The sequence below is a fragment of the Salvelinus alpinus genome, chromosome 1 (genome assembly GCF_045679555.1).
Source record: "Salvelinus alpinus chromosome 1, SLU_Salpinus.1, whole genome shotgun sequence".
In the NCBI taxonomy this organism is placed as follows: Eukaryota; Metazoa; Chordata; class Actinopteri; order Salmoniformes; family Salmonidae; genus Salvelinus; species Salvelinus alpinus.
The window spans coordinates 92,708,446-92,732,631 of NC_092086.1; the positions used below are offsets into that span (position 1 = coordinate 92,708,446).

Genomic DNA, 24,186 nt, shown 5'->3' on the forward strand with positions numbered 1-24,186 from the left:
ATTATAATTGTAGATTCTTTTACTCAAACCTCCCCCGGATCCATACCGCAAGCACATTCAATTTGGTCCGTGGGGCCGTATGTCGCCCACCCCTGTGATAAGGGCATTACTCTGGCGTCTACGGGGCCTGGGATCCCTGGTATTGTGTTTTTGGAGGAGCAGCAAAATTAATTTCCATTGCTGCCATACTGTACTGTGTGGTCTAACTAAGCTCCACCCAGCCCAGACGATAAGGCTGAAGGAGAGGTTGAGGGAGAAGCGGAGGGGGAGAGAGGAGGGGCGGGCACATAGCTGGAATTAATAGCGTCTCAGCACTGGCGCCAAAAAATCATGCCCGGGCTGAAGCCAGTCTAAATGATGTGCCCACATTGCTCTGAGCCTAATTTGGCTCTTACACATGTTCACTGTAGAGAGGAGACTGCAGACAGGAATTTCAACCCCGACAAAAAGGAGAGACACTCTGTTTGAACTTCAAAGCCGCCGCTGTTTGAGAACCGAAAATGAATGGGATCATCATTGGTGGACAAACCAATTTCAAGGACTTTCTATTGACAAGACAGAAGCACATTGAACCTCTGCTAATATCTGTCAATATTCAGACCCTGAATCATAATACTTCTCAGGTTCAGAAAAGGGCTGGTTGCTGAATACATATACAGTGCCTTCAGAAAGTATTCATAGCCCTAGACTTATTCCACATTTTGTTGTGTTACAGCCTGAATTCTAAATAGATTTTAATGAGAAAGTGAAAACATGTTTTTAGAAATGTTAGCAAATTTATTGAAAAAGAAATAGAGAAATATTTAATTTACGTAAGTAGTCACACCCCTGAGTCCAATCATGTTAGAATCACCTTCGGCAGTGATTACAGCTGTGAGTCTTTCTGGGTAAGTCTCTAAGAGCTTTGTACACCTGGATTGTACAATATTTGCACATTGTTCTTTTATAAATTCTTAAAGCTCTGTCAAGTTGGTTGTTGATCATTGCTAGACAGCTATGTTAAAGTCTTGCCATAGATTTTAATGCCGATTTAAGTCAAAACTGTAACTAGGCCACTCAGGAATATTCAACGTGTATATTTGTCCTTGTGTTTTAGGTTATTGTCCTGTTGAAAGGTGAACTTGACTCCCAGTGTCTGTTGGAATGCAGACTGAATCAGGTTTTCCTCTAGGATTTTGCCTGTGCTTAGCTCTATTCCATTTATTTTTATCCTAAAAAAACTCCCCAGTCTTTGCCGATGACCAGTATACCCATAACACGATGCAGCCACCACCATGCTTGTAAATATGAATAATGGTACTCAGTGATGTGTTTTGTTGGATTTTCCCTAAACATAATGCTTTGTATTCAGGAAATAAAGTTAATTTCTTTGCCACATTTTTTCGCAGGTTTACTTTACTGCCTCATTGCAAACAGGATGCATGTTTTGGAATATTTGGATTCTGGTACAGGCTTCCTTCTTGTCACTGTCATTTAGGTTAGTACTGTGGAGTAACTACAATGTTGTTGATACATCCTAAGTTTTCTCCTATCACAGTCATTAAACTCTGTAACTGTTTTAAAGTCACCATTGGCCTCATGGTGAAATCCTTGAGCGGTTTCCTTCATCTCCGTCAACTGAGTTAGGAAGGACGCCGGCATCTTTCACTATGCTCAAAGAGATGTTCAATGTCTGCTTTTTAAAAAACGTTTACCTGTCTACCAATAGGTGCCCTTCTTTCTGAGGCATTGGAAAACCTACCTGGTCTTTGTGGTTGAATCTGTTTGAAATTCACTGCTCGACTGAGGGACCTTAGAAATAATTTTATGTGTGGGGTACAGAGATGAGGTACTCATTCAAAAATCATGTTAAACACTATTATTGCACACAGAGTGAGTCCATGCAATAAAGAGGTTGACTGAAGACATCTCAGCTTTTTATTTGTAATAATTTGTAAAAAAATATAAAATATATATATATAATTCCACTTTTACATTATGGGGTATTGTGTGTAGGCCAGTTACACAAAATCTGTAACACAACAAAATGTGTAAAAAGTCAAGGGGTGTGAATACTTTCTGAAAGCACTGTAAAAAGCTGTGTCCTTTTAAATCTCACAATTCACAAAATACAATTTATTCAGCAAAATTTCAAATTGAAAGCAATAAGGATTTTTTTTAGGATTATAGACTAATTGCTATATTAAGGTAATGATGAAGCTGTACCTCTGGGGTTGTTGAGGGAGGCCTCGGTGGCTTTGCCCCCGTCTCCACAGTGGCCCTGGTCGAAGGGGGTGCACTGGTCCCCAGTCCCTGCCACCACCTCCATGTTCTTGGCCGGGTCCTTCGGCTCTGTGAGGGTCCTGAGTCTGTAGACCCTCCTGCTGCTGGTGTCAGACAGGTAAAGAAGCTCCCTTACTGGGTCCATGGCCAGGTAGTACTTATGGGCTGGGCTGGTGCTGAAAAAAACAGACTTGTGAGCAAAATGTTACCTAGTCACGTAGGTCTAAAGTACCAAAAACATGAACAATGTACTGTTTGTATGAAATACACATATACAGTACTGAGTAATCTTCAAAGAGCTGGCTTTTATCACTAAACACCAGTTCAGTTGCCTCCGACAGTCTTTCATATTAAATGGTTGCTCAAGAGGAACCACGTCATCAGCTCCGACATTAAAATCTCGCTGAAGTGAAACAAACATCTGCCAACCAAAGATAGACTCCATCTTTTCATCAGAAGTTATTATTACAATCCTTACAGCGGTAATTCTGACAGCTGTATCACCTTTACAGTTGATTCACTGCAACTGAAAGGGGACTGAAATCCTGACAAAATGATGGAGGCAACCTAAGTGCCTGTGTAATATGAGCCCTGACAGAGTGTAAGAGCTATGTGTGATGGCGTGCTTCCTTGTGAACTCTCTGTAAATATTAAGCTATGATTATAGATGCTGATTCAGAGAGGAACATTACTCATCTCAGGCTTTAGCTGAATGTGCCATCCCATACAAGCAGTGAGGAAAAAAGCACAGCTAGTTCAGTGATTTTTTTTTACAGGCTTTGATTGAGAAAGAATCAATTGCGAACATGACAGCTGCTTGAAAAGATGAATCATATCTCTGGGAGAGATGAGAGCCTGTTCGTTTGGGGGAGAGAGTATGAGAAGCCTATCCCAACACAACAGTGTTACACTGGCCTTCAGCGGGGCGCTCTCCCATCTAAACACACATGAAAGGCTGGGGCTTGTCTATGATAAGAGGCACCCTTTAAAGACCTCGCCTCGTTTGTATTTTTCTCCAAAGTATTTCTCTCCATTTCTGATCCCTGCTACTTTTAAATCCAGGTCAATACACTTCCATATTGACTGACTCTCCTCACTTCTAATCCTGTATTCTGTAACCAAATGAGAACGTCTTCTTTCATCCATGAAAGGGAGGCTGGCGGTTTGCAACTGAAGCATCGCTCTCTTCATGCAGCAGTGTCATAAAAACAGTTTTGAGGAAAATACATTATGAATGAATATGGTATTGAAAACGTACCTGTGCCTGATATCTCGATTCCTAGCAGCGTTGTATTAAAGAGATAGAAAGACAGTATTAGTTCTTATCCTTGGAGAAATGTCTCTTCTTCGATCCATGATTACACTTATGAAAGCATTTCAATGAAACTTTTCTGTTCAGTTTGTTCGTGTACTGTGTGCACAATAGATTACTTATTTTCTAATCTTTTTCCATTTGATCTTGAAAATTGAACAATCATAACAACAACAGCAAAATATTTGGGCAACTAGCACTACAACAACTTTTATTATACTGTATATGTCAAATGCTTCAACCTCAAATAGTGCTTGTGATAATGTACAAATACATAAAAACATAAAAACACTGAAAAACATATTTAAAGATGCACTATGCAGAAATTGCTTCGCCATTTCCTGGTTGCTAAAATTCGAATAGTTCGCCTAATTTCAGTTCATGTGACAAAACAAGCAAGTATAGTGCAGAGAATCATTTTACCATCTAAACCGCTGTGAAGTATATTTTCCATAACCAAAACTATTGTATTTTCAACCTTTTAGACCTGGTGTACAAAACTGAAAGTAAAAGGCGCAAAAACTAAACTTAAGAACAGGAAAAATAGAAATAGCGCACATAGAACAGATCTATCACTTCTTAGACTTGCTTTCAATGAGAATGGCATATATATAACATATATTTCCATGTGCATTTGGTTGGGTCGCCCAAAAAGTTACATATTGCTGCTTTAACTGTTAGTCTTAACGTGTCACCTCAGTTCTAGAATGCTAATAGCAAATCCGTTGGGTAGAATCCTTCTGATGAAGTTGAAGTCGCCAATGTAGATGCTGCCGTCGGAGCCACAAGTGATAGCGACAGGAGCGTAGAGCTTGCTGCCCAGGGCAGGCCCGTTACAGTTGGGGCAGGGGATGGTGCGCACGTTCCCCGTCCCCATCACTGTGTGGATGACTGGAGGTTGCTGGGAGATGAAAATGTTCTCTCCATTCCCTTTGTGTAGGACACCTGGAGTTTAAGGACAACTAGCAATTATAATCCAATCCAGAGGAATCACTAGTCCTTCCTGGAATCTTCAAAGTTCAACAAGGCCAAGAATAATGCATTGTACTAGTCTATATCAAGTAATTTAAAAAGGAAGTTAAAAAAATGATAGTTTGGCAAGAATGTCTTCACAATATTCCTACTGGATAACCAGGTAGGAAATAGTGTCAGGTCAGGTAGGCTTAGGGTAAAGTACTATTGAATGGAATTGTGATAGAGGAACAGGCAGAGCCCTTACCGCTTTGGAGGTTAAGGATGTGGTGCTTGTCCAGGGACCAGCCCCCTAGGTTGGAGGCAATCATCTCAAAGCCCTGCAGCTGAGCCATCCTTCTCTCCCACACAATGTAGTCAGCACATGACTCATACTCATAGCCTACAGAGACTGGAACACAATAGACCACTAGGCCGTTAATGTGACGCCGCCAATGCATTCGTTATGCTGTTGTTATTGCATTTACAAAGAGACATACCTGGAAAACAACAACCCCTAATGCTTTTGTGATGGTGCGGCTAGCTCCTGCACAGTGTACAATTGCTTGAATATGTAGTTGCTGTGGTCAAGGCAGAGGCTGGAACGATGCAGCACGGTGGTTATAGCGGAGCCTGGATGTGTGCTAACAATCTGCGAGTCTCCGGAGCCTTTTTAATGCATCACTGATACCATCATGCTCTGCTGCATCCACCCAGTATGTGTACATGCTCACACAATTTTTGTCACTCTGTCTTGCTGTCTCTCTCTCTCTCTTCCTCTCTCACCCACACAAACACATGCGAAGGAAGCACACGCAAACACACACACACACACAACAAGCAGGACATAGTCAGTTACACAGAGTAGCTACAGGCTCCTGCCTGTCTCACCATGATAGATCAGCCTGTTACTATCGGCAACGGAGAGAGGGATGGTGAGGAGGAAGGAGGGAGAGAAAGCGTGAGAGAGAGAGAGCTCAATTCCCACTGGTACATAAAGATAAATGAATAAATTAGAGCCTGTCTCATTTCCTTATCTCTTCCTCTGGTTTCGTGTGGATGAAAATATGTTTGCCCCATAACAAAATGTGTGTTTTGAATTTGAATTTAGTTTGGATGTTGTTCCTAATTGTGTCATGTGTTCGGTCCGTAACATCTCCAGGACTTCCTATTTATATCACAGACTATTAACCACAGTGCATCATATACACCATCAAGGAGCTGAATACACACAAATTAAATCGTGCATTCAGTGAGAAAGGATTCCAATGCATGCACACCAGCCAGGCAATCAAGAAACACTCTGCTATCTGATAGTAATACATGGAGCAATCAAGAGAGAAATCCTCATAGTGTGAAGGAGATAAGAGTGCCCAGCTAGCACATGATGTTCTGAGAACCATATGTTTCTTAGAGCTTGGTGAACATGTGGTTATCTTATGGTTATTTTGCATACAACCTTCCTACAATGTTCTGGGAATGGAGCAAGATAGTTGTTTGGCTTGGGAACATTCTCAGCCCTTTTAAGGAACTTGACAGAATAAAGTTATTTTCTTGGTATTTCGTTACTTTAACAGAACATTTCCTAAAAGTCTAAACATGGTTATATTTAATTAACATTTTTTAGTAATGTTCTATGAACGTTCTCCAACTGGTTTGACATTGGGAATGTTCTCAAGTAGTTCAGAGAAAGTCATTAAACAATGTTCTCCTGTGGGAATTTCAGTACTTCAGCATAACGTTTTCGGAAGGTTTCCTCAAGTAAGTAATTAAAAGACCTCAAAATAACCTATAATTTCCGATCTCAAAACGGTAATAAAACCTACCAGGAAACATTTCAAGGAGCCATAGTAAAACGTTCTCAGAACCTCCTTGCAACTAAACATTTTAGTTCCCAGAACAGGTGAAATGTTCACTTCCGTTTTCAGAACATTTAATTAAACTACTTTCAGATTTACCGGTCAGGAACCTTCCCAGAACCAATGGGAAACCAAAAACATACGTTCCCACAACTTCCAAGGAACCAAATGTGCTAGCTGGGTCTCTCCTGCTTTCTATTCCATTTAGATTTGTAACACTCTCTCCATCAAGAGCTGGTGCTCCAAATAGGCAGACGGCACACTAAATCAACCACTGATATAGAGCTTATATGTGGCCCTTCAAAAATCTCTCAGGCTTTCATACTACTGACCATTAACACACTGACAATCTCTTTAGAGCTCTGTGTGATTGTATTATCTAAAGATAAAGTATAACAAAAGTAACATGCTGTTCCTCTGTTACACTGTTGAACATTATACTGTCTTTATAGATTTGTATCTTCCATTAGCTACAGATTGTCTCTCGTAGTTACCCAATGGAGAATGCTTACTTGCTTTCATCCCTTGGGTGTAAATTGTCAAAGGAGTGAAATACAGCACATTATATTTGCCATATAGGAAATCTGAAAGCAGATGATTCAAGTGCTCCATACTGTCTTACCCAAAGCTTGGGCCAGGCCCAACACTTTCTGCCCATAGACATCAGTCTTGTTCCAGGCCAGGACATAGACCAGGTTGGGGGCAGCAGGGAACCACTTCTGGAAGAGGCGTCCCTCGATGGCGGAGGATACGTGCACCTTAACGAGGCCAGTGGGGATGATGGAGTGGGTTAAGATGATGCGTAACAGAGACTTGTAGCCAGGGGAGCGGGTGCTCAGGTAGCTGAGCTTTAAGAAACTGCCAGGGATGGTGATCTCCTCTTGGACAGCCTGAGGAAGAGGAGAAAGCATTTCACCTGCTGTTATTACATGCTATTGGTAACTAGGAGTTGGAAAGGCTTCAAAAGCCCCAAGGATACAGACTGTACGTATAGAAAACTTTTAAAACTTTTTCAGCAAAATAATTTTTGATCACTCAGTGTTTGTACTCGCTCCAAGATATACTTGCACGTACTGTATATCACTTTCTTGAAACCAAATCAAAATAACGATACTTGACACTTTTTTAAACTTTGAACATTCTTTGTAACACTATGCCTCTGGAATACAAAATAGGAACTATATATCCTATATCATTAGCAACGTACAGGAGGACATTTTAATTACTGCTGATGATCTAACCCCCACTCCCACCCTTCACTGCTCACAGATTCAATCATTCTGAACTGGGTCCTCATTAAAATCACTATCAGTTTCATTATCTTCCACAACAAACTAGGACGTCTAGTCATCTACACACTGCAAAACACAGTTCCAAAGAGGTAGGAATATCAGGGGAATCGGGGGAGAAAATAGCAAGCAGATGGCAGCTCTGTGAATAAAGCGCCCCGGCAACTGATTAGTGTGAGATTCTAAGATGATTCACAGGTACAATATGAGCCTGCTGGAAATTTGACACGGTGCGGGAAGAACGCAAAAAAATACATTTCAATATCCTACTAAAGAAAAATGCAGGAATGGGAATAAAAACGATCATTTATCACTTACACCTGGAAGTCATCATAACATGATATTCCGAGTAGAGTATAGGTTGTAATTGAAAGCTGAGTGAGTACCACTGGGACTTAATACTGTATATTACCATATATATTATGTTTATTACTGGCTGGTGAGTGGGCAGTCCACTGTACCTGCAGCTCAGGGATGGCAGGGCCTCGCTCCTCACAGGTGCTGGCGAAACGGGTGAGAGGGGAGGGGAGGACGATTGGGTAGGGACTGACAAGGTTCTTCAGGTCACATACAGGGGGGCGAGACTCCACCCTCGCCATGGTGACCTTCTCTACAACGACAAACTGGTTCCATGGTAACCAGACGGTGCGTTTCTGCATGAGGAAGGGAGCCCTCTGGAAGATCAGGGAAACTGAGATTCCCCCTGCAGCCACCAGGTCAAAACTACAGGAACAGAATCAACACAAATCAGAGCAAGACTATCTCAGCATCATAAGCCAGTTTACTATAGTATCCATGTCACGCCCTGACATTAGAGAGACTTTTTATTTCTCTATTTGGTTAGGTCGGGGTGTGATTAGGGTGGGCATTCTAGTTTTTCTATTTATTTGTTCCCAATCAGAGGCAGCTGTCTATCGTTGTCTCTGATTGGGGATCATACTTAGGCAGTCTTTTCAACCTTTAGTTTGTGGGATCTTGTTTGTGTGTAGTTGCTTTCTGCACTGCATGTAGCTTCACGTTCGGTTGTGGTTTATTGTTTTTTCGTGTTCATCAAAATAAATGATGTACGCTTACCACGCTGCACCTTGGTCTGATTCTTCATCAACGGGCGTGACAATCCACTAGTGGTGTAACGAACCGTAGTTGATTCGTGATCCGTACGGATCACCCCTCACGATTCGGCACGCATGTGAACCGCGGATCAATTGCAAAGTTTAACCATCATAGTGTGAAATACAGTTCGACTTCCGCTGTTACTTTTTAAAGTAATAATTCCCTAAATCTCGATGCAGAGCTGCAGTGAAAAGATAAAGACAAGACAGATATGTGCTGTGTTTTACTCTGAAGCCTGAAGGATGATTTGATTATTGTTAAAAAGCAGTTGTGTGTACTGTTCACGTGAACTGGGCATGTTGAATCCCAACGCATCAAACCTGGATGCTCGTGTTGCAAAAAGCAAAGAAGAAAAAATAGCAGTGACAGCCATGGCTAGCGGAGGAGCTGAAGAACTGGAAAAGCCTCCCGCTTCATTTAAGTCTCATGTATGGGAGCATTTTGGCTTCCCTGTCAAATATGAGGTCAGAAGAAGGGTGGTGGGCAACACCATTACGGTGTGTAGGCATTGTGCCACAAGAAAGCCGTATGATCATGGAAATACATCGAGCACGGCCACACATTTAAAGCTTCATCACCCTGGTGTGTCAGTGACGGGAGCCAACTCAGCCAAGAGACAACAACTTCTCACCGCGGCATTTAATCCCTGCTGCAGAATCCGACCGGGCTAAAGCCATCACCAAATCTATTGGGATGTTTATCACTGCAGACATGAGGCCATACTCTGCTGTGGAAAACAAAGGGTTTAAAAATATGGTGAAAGTGCTTGAGCCACGCTACGAAATCCCCTCGCGCACCCACTTCATTATGAAGATCGTGCCAGATCTTTATGAACAGGAAAATATCAACATTGAGCACTGAGCACTGAAACTGCACTGTCTATCCATGATCCTACCTCTGAAAACAAAGTTTCTACAATCCATGACCTCAAGTGAGGAAGACAGCACCATCACTAGAGATGTCAAGGCTGCCATTAGAGAGGACCTGAACCCCAGATACCCCCCTAATGTACAGGACTACCTTCATAGATCTACTGCACTGGATCCAAGGTTCATGCCACAGAGCCAACAGGAGCAGACTCAGAGGCATCTCCTCCACAAAATAATTTGGCCATGAAGGAGCTTTTCGGGGAGACCTTTGCGAGCAAGGACACAGGCAAGATGTTTGCCAACACCATCAAAGAGGAGGTGGCATCCTACAAGGCAGCAAGTGGCATTCCAGTGGATGGTGATCCACTGGCATGGTGGAAAAGCAATGTGTGTAAATACCCTCACATTTCCATGATGGCAAGATGCTACCTGGCTGTGCCTGGCACTTCAGTTCGTAGCGAGAGGGTGTTCTCCACGGCAGGAGACATAGTGACTGCAAAGAGGACTACCCTCTCCCCAGACAATGTAGACATCCTCATCTTTTTAAAAAATAATTTGAAGTTATAAGCTCAGGTCTGCTTTGCTTTCTTTCTTAACTTTTTTTTGTTAATGTGGACACGGGCTATTTTTTCATTCACTATTGTTCAAAGGAAGAAAGTATCATGCCTCATATTGCACTTTAATTTAACAATTGAGTATTGAATATTTTATTTCTATATTTTATTTAAACATCGAAAAGTTCCTTGCTTTAAGTGTTCTTTAAGTAATAAATGGAAAGCAAAGTTATAATTGTCTCCCTCTTTATTTTTGCTGATCCGAAAAATGATCCGATCCGTGACTCAAAACCGTGAGTTTTGTGATCCGTTGCACCACTATTATCCACATACAATTCTTACCCCACTGTCTACCTACCTGCCATCCTGGCGACTGACAGAGAAGCCGAATTCGGGGTACTGCTGGAAGCTGATGTTCACCCCCACCAGTGGGGTCCCGTCTACTGCCACCACCTGCCCCCGGATCACTGAGGCTCGGCTAGGAGAGAGCAGGGTTTATTTCACTGGGTAAATACATTCTACTATAACAAGTTAAGCGTTTTCCAGTTCAGTTGACAATGCAATAGTGCTATATCCATACACTGTGGTAGCTTACAAATAGCTACATAGAACAGGATCTGTACTTCAGTGGCAATTATACACTGAACAAAAATATAAATGCAAAATGTAACAATTTCAAAGATTTTACTGCATTACAGTTCATATAAGGCAGTGGTTCCCAAACTTTTTATAGTCCGTACCCCTTCAAACATTCAACCTCCAGCTGCGTACCCCCTCTAGTACCAGGGTCAGAGCACTCTCAAATGTTGTTTTTTTCCATCATTGTAAGCCTGCTACACACACACACACTATACGATACATTTATTAAACATAAGAATGATTGTGAGTTTTTGTCACAACCCAGCTTGTGGGAAGTGACAAAGAGCTCTTATAGAACCAGGGCACAAATAATAATATAAAAATAATTAATAATTTTGCTCTTTATTTAGCCATCTTACATACAAAACGTTATTTGTTCATCAAAAATTGTGAATAACTCACCACAGGTTAATGAGAAGGGTGTGCTTGAAAGGATGCACAAAACTCTGCAATGTTGGGTTGTATTGGAGAGAGTTTCAGTCTTACATAATTTTCCACACACAGTCTGTGCCTGTATTTAGTTTTCATGCTAGTGAGGGCCGAGAATCCACTCTCACATAGGTATGTGGTTGCAAAGGGAATCAGCGTCTTAACAGCGTGATTTGCAAAGGCAAGAAACTCTGAGCACAGCCCTTTCCAGAAATCTGGCAGTGGCTTCTGATTAAATTCAATTTTCACAGAACCGCTTGTGCAATTTCGATGAGGCTCTCTTGTTCAGATATCTGTAAGTGGACTGGAGGCAGGGAATGAAAGGGAAAACGAATCCAGTTGTTTGTGTCGTTTGTTTCAGGAAAGTACCTGCGTAATTGGACACCCAGCTCACTCAGGTGCTTCGCTATATCACATTTGACATTGTCCGTAAGCTTGAGTTCATTTGCACACAAAAAAATCATACAATGATGGAAAGACCTGTGTGTTGTCCTTGTTAATGCAGACAGAGAAGTGCTCCAAATTCTCAATCATAGCCTCAATGTTTTCCCGCATATTGAATATAGTTGCGGAGAGTCCCTGTAATCCTAGATTCAGATCATTGAGGCGAGAAAAAAATCCCAGATAGGCCAGTCGTGTGAGAAACTCATCATCATGCAAGGAGTCAGACAAGTGAAAATGATGGTCAGTAAAGAAAACTTTAAGCTCATCTCTTCTCTAAGCTCACAATTTGTAAGTCGCTCTGGATAAGAGCATCTGCTAAATGACTTAAATGTAAAATGTAAATCTCTCAAATCAAAAAACGTGTCAATACTTTGCCTCTTGATAACCAACGCACTTCTATATGTTGTAAAAGCATTACATGGTCGCTGCCCATATCATTGCATAACGCAGAAAATACACGACAGTTCAGGGGCCTTGCTTTAACAAAGTTAACCATTTTCACTGTAGTGTCCAAAACGTCTTTCAAGCTGTCAGGCATTCCCTTGGCAGCAAGAGCCTCTCAGTGGATGCTGCAGTGTACCCAAGTGGCGTCGGGAGCAACTGCTTGCACGCGTGTTACCACTCCACTATGTCTCCCTGTCATGGCTTTTGCGCCATCAGTACAGATACCAATACATCTTGACCACCAAAGTCCATTTGATGTCACAAAGCTGTCCAGTACTTTAAAAATATCCTCTCATGTTTCCAGTGGTTTGCAGACAAGGATGTCTTCCTTAATTGACCCCCCATAAACGTAATGGACATATACCAGGAGCTGTGCCAGGCCCGCCACGTCTGTTGACTCATCCAGCTGTAACGCATATAATTCACTGGCTTGTATGCAAAGCAGTAATTGTTTCAAAACATCTCCTGCCATGTCACTGATGCGTCGTGAAACAGTGTTGTTTGATGAAGACATTGTCTGTATAGTTTTTTTGGCCTTATCCCCCAGCATTGTCCCGGCTATATCCGAGGCAGCAGGAAGAATTAAGTCCTACACAATAGTATGGGTAGCTCACCATATAAGACGCTTCTAGCCCCTTCTTACTAACGGTATCTGTAGCTTTTCTACATGTCTTACTACTTATTTTTCAAATTGTCATGTTTCGTTTCTAAATGTCTCTGCAAGAGTGAATGTTTCCTGTGAGAGAGTAACGGTTAATGTGATTTGATGTTAATTATTTGACTAGGCTACCTGTATTTGACATTGTGCTGTTATTTTGCTGAACACTAGATGGTTACATTTTATTTTTGGCAGTGAAACAAGGCTACTTAGGCGAGAAAAAAACTCACCCAAATGTATAACCCCGTTGGAAAATAGAAATGTACTGTTTGAAAATGTGAAGAATGTGAATCACATTTTTTATTTGGTGTACCCCGATGGCATTGCGTGTACCCCAGTTTGGGAATACCTGATATAAGGAAATCAGTCAAATTAAATAAAGAAATTAAGCTCTAATCTATGGATTTCACATGACTGGGAATACAGATATGCATCTGTTGGTCACAGATACTTTAAAAAAGGTGGAAGCATGGATCTGAAAACCAGTCAGTATCTGGTGTGACCACCATTTACATCGCATAGAGTTGATCAGGCTGTTAATTGTGGACTGTGGAATATTGTCCCACTCCTCTTCAATGGCTGTGCGAAGTTGCTGGATTTTGGCAGGAACTGGAACACACTGTTGTACACGTCGATCCAGAGCATCCCAAACATGCTCAATGGGTGACATGTCTGGTAAGTATGCAGGCTATGGCAGAACTGGGACATGTTCAGTTTCCAGGAATTGTGTATAGATCCTTGCTACATGGGGCCGTACATTATCATGCTGAAACATGAGGTGATGGAGGGGGATGAATAGCACGATAATGGGCCTCAGGATCTCATCATGGTACCTCTGTGCATTCAAATTGCCATTGATAAAATTCAATTGTGTTTGTTGTCCGTAGCTTATGCTTGCCCATACCATAACCCCAACCGCCACCATGGGGCACATTGTTCACACTGTTGACATCAGCAAACTGCAGCAAAATGCTGTCTGCCATCTGCCCGGTACAGTTGAAACCAGGATTAATTCGTGAAGAGCACACTTCTCCAATGTGCCAGTGGCCATTAAAGGTGAGCATTTGCCCACTGAAGTCGGTTACGATGACGAACTGCAGTCAGATCAAGATCCTGGTGAGGACGACGAGCACGCAGATAAGCTTCCCTGAGACTGTTTCTGATAGTTTGTGCAGAAATTATTCGGTTGTGCAAACCCACAGTTTCATCAGCTGTCTGGGTGGCTGGTCTGAGACCATCCGGCAGGTGAGAAGCGGGATGTGGAGGTCCTGGGCTGGCGTGGTTATGCCAGATTCTCAAAAAATATGTTGGAGGTGGCTTATGGTAGAGAAATGAACATTCAATTCTCTGGCAAGAGCTCTGGTGGACATTCCTGCATTCAGCATGCCAATTGCACGCTTCCTCAAAACTTGAGAGACATCTGTGACATTGTGTTGTGTGACATTTTAGAGTGGCCTTTTATTGTCCGCAGGACAAGGGGCACCTGTGTAATGATCATGCTGTTTAATCAGCTTCTTGATATACCACACCTGTCAGGTGGAAGGATTATCTTAGCAAAGAAGAAATGCTAACTAACAGGAATGTAAACAAATGTATGTGCAAAATTGGAGAGAAAGAAGCTCTTTGTGTGTATGGAAAATTTCGGCAATCTTTTATTTCAGCTCATGAAACATGGGACCAACACTTTAGATGTTGTGTTTATATGTTTTTTCAGTGCAATTCTACAGTATACGAGCTATTTCTGTTCTTCCATGCAAACTATCTATAATATACTCTACCTGCTGTCGAACGGGATGTCTCCAGGGAAGACATGGGTGCTGTCCTTCCCAACCAGGAAGTGGACACGGTCATAGAAGAGGCGTGAGAGGAGCGAGGCGAAGGGGGTCTGGCTCTGCTGGATCAGGTCCAGGGGGTCCGGGGAGCCCTGGCACAGAGGCCCACTGTGACAGCTCGACTGCTGGCAGCAGTCCGGGTCCACACAGTCCGTCAGGCCATCTACAACACAATAACACAACATCATCACAGCTAAGTCTACACTGTACAGTATCTCAGGCTCACAATGTAATACAGGTGGGAGAGTTAAATAACATTCAAAGCACAGAGGACCATGTGAAATTGAGATAAAATCTCTCAAGTGGTTTGAAACTGTAAATCAAATTTCCAAATTATATAGAATAAATCGATAATGTTTCTCCTAAGTGGGAGTACATCCACTCCACCCTATTGAGCCTTTAACACACAGTAATCAAGATGTCTTGCTGTGATGATTTAAACTTGAAAAACGTGGAGATACTGATGAATAACAATATATCTAGCAGCTAGATATATTGTTATTCATCAGCATCTCCACTTCAATGAATAATTGTCATTTTGAGAGTGAAGAACTGAGAAAAAAACAGAATTCAGGAAAATATAAAGAGTGCCTATTTGAAAGCTAGGAAAAAATGATGAGTAGCTCACGACATGTTTCATAATTTAAAAGTAGCTCTCATGCTAGAAAAGGTTGGAGACCCCTGATCTAGATCATTTCTGACAAGGAGCAAAATGCACTTCTGATTTATACAGTCTCAATACAGTACATGTATACTGCACTTACTTGCCGCTCTATAATTGCAATATAATGCCTTCCTAATTATGTTCTCTTTAATGTCTAATACAATGTGGGTCTGAGCAAAGGCAGCGCGCATTGGTTCCATTAAATCCATAGACTCCTCTCACACAGCCAGTTTCAGTAGTGCTTAAGTGAATGCTGACATTCATCACAGCAAAATTGCATTGGTAATTAAAAGCAGAATAATGTCTCTTTGTCTTTTGTACACACCTTCCGCGATATGTAAACATGCTTTCTCATAACACGTTTTAAAAGTGTGGTTACTTATATCAGAGATGGCAAATATAAGTGCAATGTGGAATTAATTCAGAATAAAGTGTTACAGTAAGTATGTGTACAGAATATAATAAGGTAGGAACTATACTAAGGTAATGTAATAAGATAGTAACTATATTAACATAATGTAACAAGGTGTAATGATACAATATGTGCCAAATAAAATTGACAAGCTTAAATTCAGTAAACTACTGGCTAACACAACAGCATAACTACTGGGCCGAGAGCCATAATATCCCCATTCAGTGCTGGATTGCCAAAGTAAGGGAGGCACTGTGCCCAGCAGGCCTGGAATTTCGTGATTTTAGGGGCAAGGCCATTTGGCCTTCAAGAGTTGCTGAATCTGCCAGGGCACCAAGGCCATTAACCAAAATAGCTGTAACGATGTACGCTGAGAGTCGGGAAGCAAGTTCAGGGAGTGAATACATTTAATAAATAAACGAACACGAACAGCGCACCGGCATGAAACAGATACAGAAACAATAACACCTGGGGAAGGAACCAAAGGGAGTGACATAAATAGGGCAGGTAATCAAGGAGGTGATGGAGTACAGGTGAGTGTCAATAAGCGCTGGTGCACGTGACGATGGTGACAGGTGTGCGTAATAATTAGCAGTCTGGTGACCTAGAGGCCAGAGAGGGAATATATGTGACAATAGCCAATAAAATTGCGTATGTAACTAAATAATTAGCCTACATGTCGAAGTGTAGGTGATATCTTATGCTACTGGCTACTGGCTAGAGTCCAGACCGATGCTGTCATGAGGGAGGCGCCTGAAAATGTAGCCAAACTTTAATGAGACTTTTAATTACATACTCCATATATAGGCTAAACGCCAGTCATGTTTGACAAATTTAATGTAGCATCATTATTAATGTCTAAATGCTTGATTCTGTCGACATACTTGAGGCATGTTCATTCAGATAGGAGAGAAAGGTCAGTACCTGCTGAGCACTGCAACATCACCCACCTTGCAATCTGAGCAGAGTCAACATTTTGAAACTATTTAACCATAAATGTAAAAATTTATATTAAACCTAGAAGTTTTTGTCATTTTATGAGGCATGCCTCACCATGTTCTGACCATAATGTTAACAGGATTATTTTATAAACACTTCCTCATATGCCATTGAAACCAGCAGGATCTATTTCTCTCATGTTGTCAACTTTCTTTCATTGCCGAGCAGCAAAATACATAATCCTAGTCATATTAACAACCCATGCTAGTTGTTGCATCTTTAGATCTTCCCTCCTTCTAAATTTCTGAATGATATTTCATCTCTGTCATATGAAACCGCTCACATTTTGCTGTGCACTTTTGAAGTAAGGACAGGCAGACCAATAGAATGGATCATCTTTTCTACTATAGGGGATAGTAGATTGACATAGGCTAGTGATTTTGCTGTTCGTTAGGCCTACTCATCTTGTTGGCTGATGAAAAGTAAATGTGGACAGTTCTTCTAACATCTTCAATATGAAAGCCGCAACATTCCCTATGTGTCAGTCTTCACTTGTAGCCTACTTCGGAGCTGCGATGCCTGTGAGAAGGACGCGATCATGTGACGGTATCTGAGATATCTGAGAGAGCCAAGTGAGTGAGAGGTGATTCGGAGCATGGCGATTGGCAGCAGGGAGAAGGGAATTATAATGATTATATTCAGCCCAAGGGCACAACGGCCACAAGGCATGGATTTATTTAGGGGGCATTACAGCCACACAAGGGGGAAGCGACAGTCATGGCCCCTGGGAAATTCGAGGCCTGGTGCTCAGCCATAACCAATACTTAGATAATCAACAAATAAACAACGCAATGAAATTATGAAGAAAACATTTATTTGGAGGAGAATTGCTATGCGTCTTCCGGATCTATTGTTGTATAATTAATGTACTCCACAGCTTCAAAAGTAAAACAAAGCATAGTGCATCAGCAATGCACAGCCACCATGTTCATAGTGAAGGCTGTTCATTTGTGGTTATAGCAACTCATTTACAGCTGGTTGGAAAAGTCATTATCTTTTCTCTTAATCACTGCTCTTTTTCAGGTGATCATTTGCCATTTAGTTTTTTCAAACAATGCCTCCGATGAGGCCTCATTTGGAATATAAATGGCATTTCTAATGGAGTTGAGATGAGATGAAAATAGGAATATGTTCTGGGGTTGTGATGTATATATATTGGCTTGAGAAAGTAATTGGCATGGGGTGATTATTTCCTCCTCCTTTGTTGGAGTGTCGGGCCAATTTGAGCCTCCTACAATTTCCCTCTACATCAAAGGAGGGCCAAAATGAATGTACATCATCCAAGATTCCCATCAGTCATAAGAACTCACACACAATGCGGAGGTATCATCTTTGAAGGGAGAGTCATAGCTGTCGTGAATAGCACTCAATTAGGTTGTAGAATGACAGAGTGAACGTTTACTGCCCAGGCTGCCGCACATAACTGAACTGAACGTGATTTTATTTTCTATTGTATTGGGTGAGGAAAGAAAATACAGTGCATGATTTATGATCAACACAAACAAAACAAAGATACACTAACATCACGCTGCACATGCCTGCCTTATCACACGCACAGGCACACACAGGGGAACGCACACTAACACGGCTAAAGAAACTGTGAAAATTAGCAAAGAATGAAGACCTGATAAAGTGAAGAAGCTGTTTTGCTTCAATCTAGAAGCTTCCTAGGATGTAACTTAACACTGTCAAGGTAAGAGGTAATGGTACAAGCAGCCAGAGCTGGGAAACCCTGAGGAGTGGATGAGGTAAAATAATTCACGCTCAAATCCACATCTCCCTGTTTTTCAGACACTAGCTAGACTGTAGAGACTGTGCACAATATTATGCTCTTACCTTCTCTGACACTTTGGCTATGTTTTAACTGGCAGCCAAATTCTGATATTTTTTCCACTAATTGCTCTTTTGACCAATCACATCAGCTCTTTTCACATCAGATCTTTTTCAGAGCTGATCTGATTGGTGAAGAGAACAATTACTTGAAAAAATATCAAAATTGGACTGCCTGTGTAAACGCAGCCTTCTGTCTGCATGTTTAAAGGATCTAGATGCAGTCTAATGTAGCTAATTTACACCTTATATAAAGAGGTACATTTTAATGAAACATCTGACTCATGTAGTGGAATTGGATGAGACATAGTGCTCAAACAGAATCAGTATATTTTGGAGCCTGTCACTTTAAATTATTTCATAATGACTCTTCATTTATACATATTACACCTCATGTTGTATCATCATAAACTCATAAGAAAAAGGTGTTCACGCTCCAACCACATCCCTGTTTCCAGATGGTAGCGTGACTGTACAGTAACTGTATTACGCTTTTATCTCCTTTGCCACATACAAAAGAACTAGATGCAGTCTAGTGTAGCCAATGTACACCTCATATACAGAGGGACATTTAAATTAAGAAGCTGACTCATGCACTCGATGAGACATGGTGCCTAAACAGAAGCAGTATGTTTTGTAACCTGTCAATCACAATTTGTATTATACCAAACAACAGTAATTACTACATTACGCAACCATGTTTTACACTTCATATTACATAATTATAAACTTGACTTTCTCTTTTTTAACTTTGAAACAACAATAACATGCCATGTAAGTCAGTGAACAACTAGGTTACCCTTGCTTTTACAAATGGCCTTTTTCTCCATCTTTTACGTTTCCCTCAAAGACACGGGCATTGAACCCAAGCTCCAAAGCCTCATATCTGGTTCCCTGTTCACTGGAACACTAGGGGCTATGCTCAAGCATTAATCCTCAGAGGAGCCAAGCAACAGGCAGCACACCATCAGCAAATTACTGAGAGAAAACTTAGAGGTCCCCTTGGTCTGAGAGCCATGGCAACTATTGTAGCGAGAATCTAACAAAAGGAAAACAAAAAGGAAAATGAAAAGGCTCGTTGGCTCAGATGAAGGGAAGGAGAAGTGGAGTCCTAAATATTTCCTCATCCTGACCTTCACCGGCACTGGAGGTCAAGTCATTCATCATTATTGAGTCACAGACAGGCCACCATCCACAGGGACCTTACCTCTGTCGTTGTCAGTGTTGTCATCACACTCTGTCTCCATGACGACATTGCATCCCATGCCGCTCCAGCCCGCCTGGCACACACAGTGCCACCCGCTCTGTTCCAGGGTGCAGCGACCGTGGCCATTGCACAGGCCTGGACAGCCGTCTGGATGGAGAGAGAGGAGAAGACAGACAGTCTGTGTATCAGAACACTGCCAGAAACAACGGGTCATTCCTCATGATTAAGGAGATGGGGACAGATGCTGCTCTCTTTTAATTTACATAAAATCCAGATGTCTGGCCATTCGAGAACATTTGCTACATACACTCCCCTACGTATTTATTTTGACAGTGAAGCTAAAACTTTTAATTTGGCTCTACTCTCCGGAATTTTGGATTTGAGAATGTACAGAATGTCACCTTTTATTTGAGGGTATTTTCATAAATATCTGTTTTATCGTTTAGAAATACATGCACTTTACGTATTCAGTCCCTCAATTTGAAGGTGTCAAGTATTTGGACAAATTAACTTGTGACTTAAGCGGGTGACTCTACAAACTTTTTGCATGCATTTGCAGTTTGTTTTGATTGTGTTTCATATTATGTAGTGCTCAATAAAAAGCAATAGTAAATAACGTGTGGTGTCATTTTGGAGTCACTTTATTGTAAATAAGATTAGACGTGTTTCTGAACACTACATACCATGATTACGGATAATCATGAATGAATCGTGATTAATGATGAGTTAGAAAGTTATAGATCCTTAACCCAGTGAGTCCCACCGTTGTGCTGGTGTGATTTTGAACTTCTAACCCCTTTTAAACATTGTGTGTTTAAACTACAGACTTCTGGTTATACCATTAGATTTTAATATTTATTCTGCATACGTTGGTACCAACCATTAGTCTGTGTGATTAACGGGGGCTAAGCTAGGGTGGTGTGTGAGACAAGGGAGGATCCCGAAGGGACCTGGGCTGTCTTTTCAGAATGGTTTGAGATTCAAACTTTAAAAATATATCTATGAAAAGCTGAGACTCTCACAAGTCTTTTTTTTTTTTGGGGGGGGGGTAGATCAGCTTAAATATTGCCGATAGATTGTAGCTTCCATCAATGTAATTGTCTGCATCACTTCCAAATTAGTGAACAACAACGCTTAGGCTTCTACTTCCAGCTTATACATACTATATACATTTTATGGGCACAGTCTATTTTACAATAGTTATATTTTGTTTGTTTTTACTCATGTCCTTCCTCTAACCTCAACCTCCCATCTATTTCTTTCACAAAAGTTCTGAACCTATATATGTTTTACAGACAATGTATGTTTCACATTAGTTATCTTGTTATTATTAGCTATTATTATTCCCAACTTTTAGCTCCTATCAAACCCTCCCATCTATCTCTTAACACCATCCATATTGGATTTCTATATATATATATAGCCATATAGTTTTCAACTGTGCTGTGATGATTCACAAAAGTTCTGAACCTTTCTATTCTCATAATTTCTACAGATTGTAAATAAAAAATTAACATTTTTGCTAAAAGTATTATTATATTATTGATCGATTGACTATGACTTTTCAGATCACCCAGTAGTTCTATCTGAAGAGTTAGCTCCAGATAAATGTTGCAATTCTTCAGCCATTCCTGGACCTGTGACTAACAACAAGCTACATAATGGACAGTACCAAAACAAATTATCTAATGATTCTGTTTCTTTGCAGCAAAATCTACAGAGCTGGGAAGGTTGTATCCCCCATATATATAACATTCTATTGGTTTGAATCTGGCATTGTTTTGAAGCCTTTAGTGAAAGGTCTAAATCTGTAATATCTAATCATTTCTGCCCTCCGAATTCATATTCATTTTATAAATAGGCCCGTTTAATTTTGTCCGGCTTGCCGTTCCAAATAAAATGGAATATTTTTTCTCATATAAATGTAATGACTGTTCGCTAGGTGTAGGCAAGACCATAAGCAAATAGGTAAACTGGGATATGATTAAAGAGTTAATCAGGGTTATTTTTCCACAAATAGACAAGCATTTTCCTTTCCATGGTAGCAAGATCTTATCTATTTTTGCTAACTTTCTATAAAAATGTTTTGGAGTGAGATAATTTATTAATTTTGGGATATGTATACCGAGTATGCCCACATCACCATCAGTCCATTTTATTGGTAAACTACACGGTAATGTAAAAGTTGTATTTTTTTGTGATCCAATACGCAATATAGTACATTTATCATGATTTGGTTGTAATCCAGAGAGGTTAGAAAAAGTATCTAGATATTTTATGAGACTGTGGAGGGATCTAAATTGTGGATTTAAAATAAAACATGAATCATCAGCGTACAATGACACCTTTGTTTTTAAGCCCTGGATTTCTAACCCCTTTGATATTATTGTTGGACCCCTTGATATTATTGTTGGACCCCTTGATATTATTGTTGGACCCCTTGATATTATTGTTGGATCTGATTTTAATAGATAACATTTCGATGGCCATAATAAATAGATATGCCGAAAGTGTACAACCTTGTTTTACTCCTCTAGCAATTATTTCATATTTTACACCTACAGTAGGGTTACTATACATGACTTTAACCCATTTTATAAGAGATTCTCCAAATGTTCCAGGCATTTATATATAAACTCCAGTCGTACTTTATCAAAAGCCTTTTCAAAGTCAGCTACTGTATGAATAGCAGGCCTGGCTTCAGATTTTTCATAGTGTTCTATTGTTTCCCGTACTTGTCTTATATTATCTCCAAAGTATTGTCCATGTAAAAAACCTGTCTGATTAGAATGAATAATATCCGACAATACTGTACCTTTTTAATTCTATGCACTATACATCTTGCTAGAATTTTTGCATCACAACACTGAAGTGTAAGGGGCCTCCAATATTTACCAATATCCTGTTTCAGTAATAATGAAATCAGACCTTCTTGTTGAGTGTCCGATAATCTACCATTTTCATAGGAGTGGATAAAACATGCTAATAACGGTCCTCTGAGTATATCTAAAAAAGTTTGGTATATCGTAACTGGTATGCCATCCAGCCCTGGAATTTTCCCGGACTTAAAGGCTTTAATTGAATCAAGAAATACCTCCTCTGTAATTTCGCCTTCACATGAGTCTTTCTGTACAGCTGTTCATTTTACATTATTAATTTAAAAAAATCCATACAATTAGCTTCGGTTAGAGGAGATAGAGGACACTGAAACAAAAACATATGCTTAAAGTATTTTGCTTCCTCTTTCAAAATATAATTTGGTGAATCATGGGTGACTCTATCATTTGTAACAAGTTTCAGTAAATAATTTTTGGTAGCATTTCTATGTTGAAGATTTAAAAATAATTTGGTGCATTTTCCCCCATATTTCATCTAGCTTGGTTTATTTTTATAATATATTACACTTGATCTTTCTTGAATAAGTTCCTCCATTTTTTTTGTTTTTCTTCTAAGAATCTCTTTTAATGTGCTTTTAGAGCCCATGCAATTTAGTACTCAGCTCTAAAACAAAAGCAATTTAGGTTCAAATAATCCATATTAACAAAGGAAATAGAAGGTCTGATAGAACAGATAGATAGCAATAAAACTGTACCTTAGAGGCTCAGAATAACTGTACAGTTTTATTGCTATCTATCTGTTCTATCAGACCTTCTATTTCCTTTGTTAATATGGATTATTTGAACCTAAATTGCTTTTGTTTTAGAGCTGAGTACTAAATTGCATGGGCTCTAAAGGCACATTAAAAGTGTCCCATACAGTAAGGGGATCTGCTGTACCTATGTTATGTCGGAAAAATTCAATTATAAATTCCTCTGTCCTAGTTAAAAACAAGTTATCATCCAATAGGCTTTGATTAAATTCAGTTAGAGTAATGTATATGCCAATTATCTGATGGTACGACTGCATTCTGTCACCTGTCAACACTTTTTAAACCTTTTGGTGCCAACGAGAATGCCATAAGAAAGTAGTCAAGACGACTAGCTTGATTGAGCCTCCGTCATGTATATCTCACTAGGTCAGGATATTTAAGCCTCCATATATCCACTAGTTACAATATATCCATGACATTCGTGATTTCCTTAAGAGCATGAGGGTGATAGTTGATACTGATAATTCAGTATATGTATTTTCAAAGAAATGTGGATCATCATTATTGGTCAGTAAAGGTTAATGAGCCATATCCAATAACATATTTAATATCATCCATCTACCTTGCAGATCTGTTTGTAAAATTTGCACATTCGGATCAAAATTACAGTTAATTAATATCATCACCCCTTTTGAGTTTCTTTGCCCATGGGAGAAGCATAATTTGCCCCTCCCCCAGTCCTTTTCCCACACAACTTCATCTAAAATTGTTGAATGAGTTTCCTGTAAACAATAGATATTATATTCCTTCTCTTTAAGCCAGGTAAATAT

At 40.3% G+C, this 24,186-nt stretch overlaps 1 protein-coding gene across 4 annotated transcripts in view; it reads right to left on the minus strand.

Annotated features, from left to right (window-relative positions):
• The window catches only part of LOC139534680 (teneurin-1-like), a 225,658-nt gene that overhangs the window by 54,704 nt on the left and 146,768 nt on the right, over positions 1-24,186 (minus strand). For all 4 annotated transcript variants that reach the window (XM_071334069.1, XM_071334060.1, XM_071334050.1 and 1 more), the window contains exons 14-22: positions 19,768-19,914; positions 14,602-14,818; positions 10,568-10,687; positions 8,135-8,396; positions 7,007-7,274; positions 4,794-4,937; positions 4,270-4,519; positions 3,521-3,541; positions 2,206-2,438 (exon numbers count right to left, since the gene is read on the minus strand). In XM_071334069.1, coding sequence (XP_071190170.1) covers positions 2,206-2,438; positions 3,521-3,541; positions 4,270-4,519; positions 4,794-4,937; positions 7,007-7,274; positions 8,135-8,396; positions 10,568-10,687; positions 14,602-14,818; positions 19,768-19,914 — 1,662 coding nt within the window. The remainder of the gene's footprint in view (positions 1-2,205; positions 2,439-3,520; positions 3,542-4,269; positions 4,520-4,793; positions 4,938-7,006; positions 7,275-8,134; positions 8,397-10,567; positions 10,688-14,601; positions 14,819-19,767; positions 19,915-24,186) is intronic.